This window comes from Azolla caroliniana, unplaced genomic scaffold (genome assembly GCF_043228905.1).
Source record: "Azolla caroliniana isolate FFs.n. ecotype wild unplaced genomic scaffold, voAzoCaro1.0.p SCAF_13, whole genome shotgun sequence".
Classification (NCBI taxonomy): domain Eukaryota; kingdom Viridiplantae; phylum Streptophyta; class Polypodiopsida; order Salviniales; family Salviniaceae; genus Azolla; species Azolla caroliniana.
In genome coordinates, this window is record NW_028230448.1 from 15,738,444 (window position 1) to 15,742,692 (window position 4,249).

General features: G+C 37.7%; 1 protein-coding gene across 2 annotated transcripts; it reads right to left on the reverse strand.

Annotated features, from left to right (window-relative positions):
- Nucleotides 1-1,239: 1,239 nt before the first annotated feature.
- LOC147856340 (uncharacterized) lies at nt 1,240-4,249 on the reverse strand. Of its 2 annotated transcripts, none has more exons than XM_087329824.1 (2): nt 3,873-4,249; nt 1,240-2,381 (listed from the first exon to the last, which is right to left on the reverse strand). In XM_087329824.1, the coding sequence occupies exons 1-2, from the start codon at nt 4,155-4,157 to the stop codon at nt 1,566-1,568; spliced, it is 1,101 nt and encodes a 366-aa protein (XP_087185950.1). In that variant the 5' UTR covers nt 4,158-4,249; the 3' UTR covers nt 1,240-1,565. The 2 variants fall into 2 exon arrangements, with proteins under 2 accessions (XP_087185950.1, XP_087185949.1); XM_087329823.1 differs by having other exon boundaries at nt 1,240-2,384; nt 3,873-4,247.

The window sequence follows — 4,249 nt, forward strand, 5'->3', positions numbered from 1 at the left end:
GAAGCAAATTATGTATACATATACAAATATATACATACATACATACAAATTACAAACATTACATATACTGTATACATATGTATATGTATGAGCATAAAAGAGACACATACATACATTACATCTACATACATTCATTCATTACATATACATGCATATACATATATACATAAAGAAGCATAAAAGAGTCACCTGCAATCTACATACATTTTTTCATTACATATACATGCATACATGCATTACATACATAAATTGCTTTGGAAGCATGTCCTTATTGAAGTAAAGGAGTCGAGAGTTCTTCTTCTCCATTCCATGCCTTCCTCGAGATATGTTTGTCGGTCGTCATGCTTGCAAACCCTGATCATTTGCTTGTATCTTAACCTAGTACCTACCATGCTCACACATATTGTGTACATGTGCTGATGAAGAAGAGCATGCATGATACTCTCGATGACATGCTTGTTTTTCTTAATTATTTGTTTTTGAGGAATGCAAGCTAAGTAGTAATAGGGCAAGGGTTGGTATACTAATAATTAGCGATGCATTTTGTCCCCAAGACACCCAATGTTCGCGTTACATTTTATTTAACCACTCATCACCAACACAAGCACCTCCCTAACACAATTGGCTAGGGCCAACTCTATAACACTATGAACACTAGAAATATCTACTATTTACTATATCTACTAAGCTTATATTCAATCAACAAGACAAACCAAAGGATATGAACTCAATCAAGAATATGGACATCCAATTATCAATTATCAATTATCAAGATGGTTGGACGTATAATTCATCAATTATCCAAAACATCAGTTACGCATCACTTTGTTGGGTCCCTATAACAGTATGCACATTCAATAAGATAGTTGTCTGAATACAGTTGAACACATCATTCATCAATTATCCAAAATATTATTCACAGCATCACTTTCTTGGCCCCCCTGTAACAAGGATTGCAAGAACTAATGCCATGTGGGACATGTAAGACAGGGATAGAAAGATCAAAACCACTCGATTTGGTATATAATTTCTTGTGGTTAAAGATTGGCTACACGTGATCTTCTTTTTCTTAACACCAATGATACAACTTTCTGATTATGCCATTAACCTCAGACTAATGCTCTTCCAGTTAATATGGGCAAACAAATTTACTTTTCAGCGAGAAAAACCATATGATGACACATGGGACTTCTAAGACAAACAAATCTCGAAGTTAATACATTTGTTGGCACAACTTAGAGATCCAAACAATAAAAAGATTAGTTGTCATGTTTTCATCAAGCTACAAAAATGGGCTTTGGATAGTTCATGTTTCACAATTCATTGTGGACAACCAAATGGTATATAGCTCCATAGACCAAGAATTTCCCGTCGGTCAATACCAACGTACCCATTGATCAAATGAAGTTGTTAGTTAGATTTTTTACATGCAATAAGTCATTCAATTGTGATCAAGATACATCCACGCGCTGGGGAATAAATTCCTACGGCTACCTAATCCCAGCGTGTCAGTGAAATTAGCAACTGCTGTCTCCTTCATTAACGTCATATTCTCAAGAATGTGATCAAAATGTTCCAACATTAGGCTGTGGAGAGCCAATGGGGGTATTCTGATTCGAAGCCCTCGATTCCTGCAAGAACGGATGTGGTTGATTATACACTATATTAGCAGATACTCCCATGGCCTGAGGAGAACCTATAGGCGTATTCTGATTCGATGCTCTCGCTTCTTGAAGGAATGGATGGTGTTGCTGAGTATTATATATCATGTTAGCAGAAAATCCGTTTCTTGTGTTATTATTATTGTTTGCCATCACTCCCAACTGTTGTGCACAATAAAAGCTTGATTGCAAAGGACTGACACCAGTGTTCGGAATGGGGGCACCTGAAAGACTAGATGTGGGTGTTTCAACAGGGCTCTGCCCTGGTAACATATCTCTTGATTCTATCATATCTCCTGGAAAGTAACTGTTTGCAAGTGTATTATGATCCTCTCTAAGCCCCAAAACATCACCTTCATCATTTAACATATATCCACAAGGTATCGATCCACCTAGAAAAATTGAGTTGGCAAATTGATTGCTGGTTCCACGAGCTGAAACGAGAGGTGAAGGGCAAGGGCTAAGAAGGCCCACACCTGAATTACTGATATACCTTGGCGAAGCTGTAGTGGAACAATCACCACCCGTTTGATCAATGAGATCTATACCACTAGAAGGGGGTGCACAGTTGAATCCACCTAAGCTATTTAAGCTGCTTGAGCTTGGCGTTGGTGTGAGAGAAGGTGAGGTCATTGTACCTGGTGATGTAAGAGAAGGTCTATTTGTGAGACCAAAATGTTGGGCAATTAGTGTAGATCTACTTGGACAACCTGAAGCCTGCTGCTGCAAAACAAACAAATTCCATCAGTAAGCACAATGACCCATGTACTAAGTATATATCTTCCTCTTGACTGTATCTCATACATCGGAAACAGTCATGTGAAGGCCATATATTTCAGCATACTCTCTAGTACAAGATAATAAGGATATTTCACATGAATATGCAAAACAATCAGAGAACATTATCACATGTGAAAAGATTACCTTTCTCTGATGTAAGAAACACAATTTTTCTCTCAGAGTATTTTACATATTAAAGACATTGAGATGAAGGCTATATATAGAGTTCTCATATTCTGGAAGCATGAATAATCACATAATGACGAAGTAGGAAACAAACCGTAGTAATATATGCCCACAGTTTTGAAGATGTGAAATGTTTTTCATGAGAATGAAAGAAAGAATATGGAGGCTGTAGTGCCAGTAAAGTCAAGCACTGTGTTATTAGGCTAATTTATAACAAAAGGAATTGAAATATCACGATAATCATACAGCTTCCAATAAGTTTCTAATTTATTATGGGGGAAAATTAATAACAACGTCTGACAGAACTGGTAAATATGGATGATTTGATCACAAAATGTGATAGTAAAATTCCTCACTCAAATGTTTTACAAAACGTAGAAAAACGGCGTTATGGTGAGCTTTATTTTTCCAGGTGAAACAGCAATAGCAGTAGCATGTTGCACATAACGAAGATGCTATTAACAGCAATGTTCTCCCAAACAAAACTAGCATTGTGGGAGGGCAGTATTAGCTACATATTACATACAATACAAACATCAGAACAAGCATCCGCATTTAAAGGATGCTTGCTTCAAGGCACCAGAATATATTGTAAGGATTACGTTACAAGATACTTTCACAAGAAAAGAAAAAACAATTCACATATAAGCACAATGCAGACCAATCTCCATGCCCACACAAGATGATAAAGAACACATCTTGGCGACAAACTATTCTCATATGGCAACATTAATGGATTCCAGAATGTAACCAGAAACAGGATAACAGAATATAGATAACAAATGTCTCTGTAAAAGACAGAGAAAGGATGGGCCGACAATATAAACTCCTAAAATATTAAAAAAGTGGACTAAAAACTGAAGGCAAAACCTAATGTAAAACTTACAAAAAAATATGGAAGCATCAAATCAGTTCACACGTCCGATGGCTAAGAGCAGATGAAATTTGCATTCACTTCCAAATAGACAAATGCTTCATTCCGGATTTAGAGAAGACGCAATGAAGGAACCATATTCAAAACCTTCAATCGGGAAACGAATTCTATTTACCGAGACTTTACCTTTACAGGCCCGAAGTTATAATATCAACCAAAATGATGAAGAAATGCAAGTCATAACTTCCACATGTAAAAAGTGGTAGGGGTTGATCTCGCGAACGAAGACGGCCAAAAATATTCGGAACAGGAAAACGTTATATACATAAAGACAAACACATATGACAGCTTCAGGAGAGTCAAGTACTGACCGTGTTTCTGTAAGTAGTTCCATCAGCTTCAACGATCCATCCTGCCTCTGTGGCCAGAGCTCTGAGAACATCGTTTATATCGGCCCGTGGAGGCAAGTTGTAGTTACCATGTTTACGTAAACCAGTAAGGATTTTGGTGGTGATAGATCGTCTGTGCCTCTCCCTTATCTTGGTCTTCTCCTTCTCTTTCTCGCTGGAAACCCTAGGCTTCTTTTCCTTCTCCTCTTCGTTTTGCATGCTATGCAGCTCTTGATCTTCTTCTGCAGCACGATCTACCTCCTCCATGGAGATGGCACTATGCAAAGAAGGGAGGGAGGGAGAAACGAAACAAAGATTCACAGAGGCAAAAGCCCTAGCTCAGACATGAAGAAGGAGAA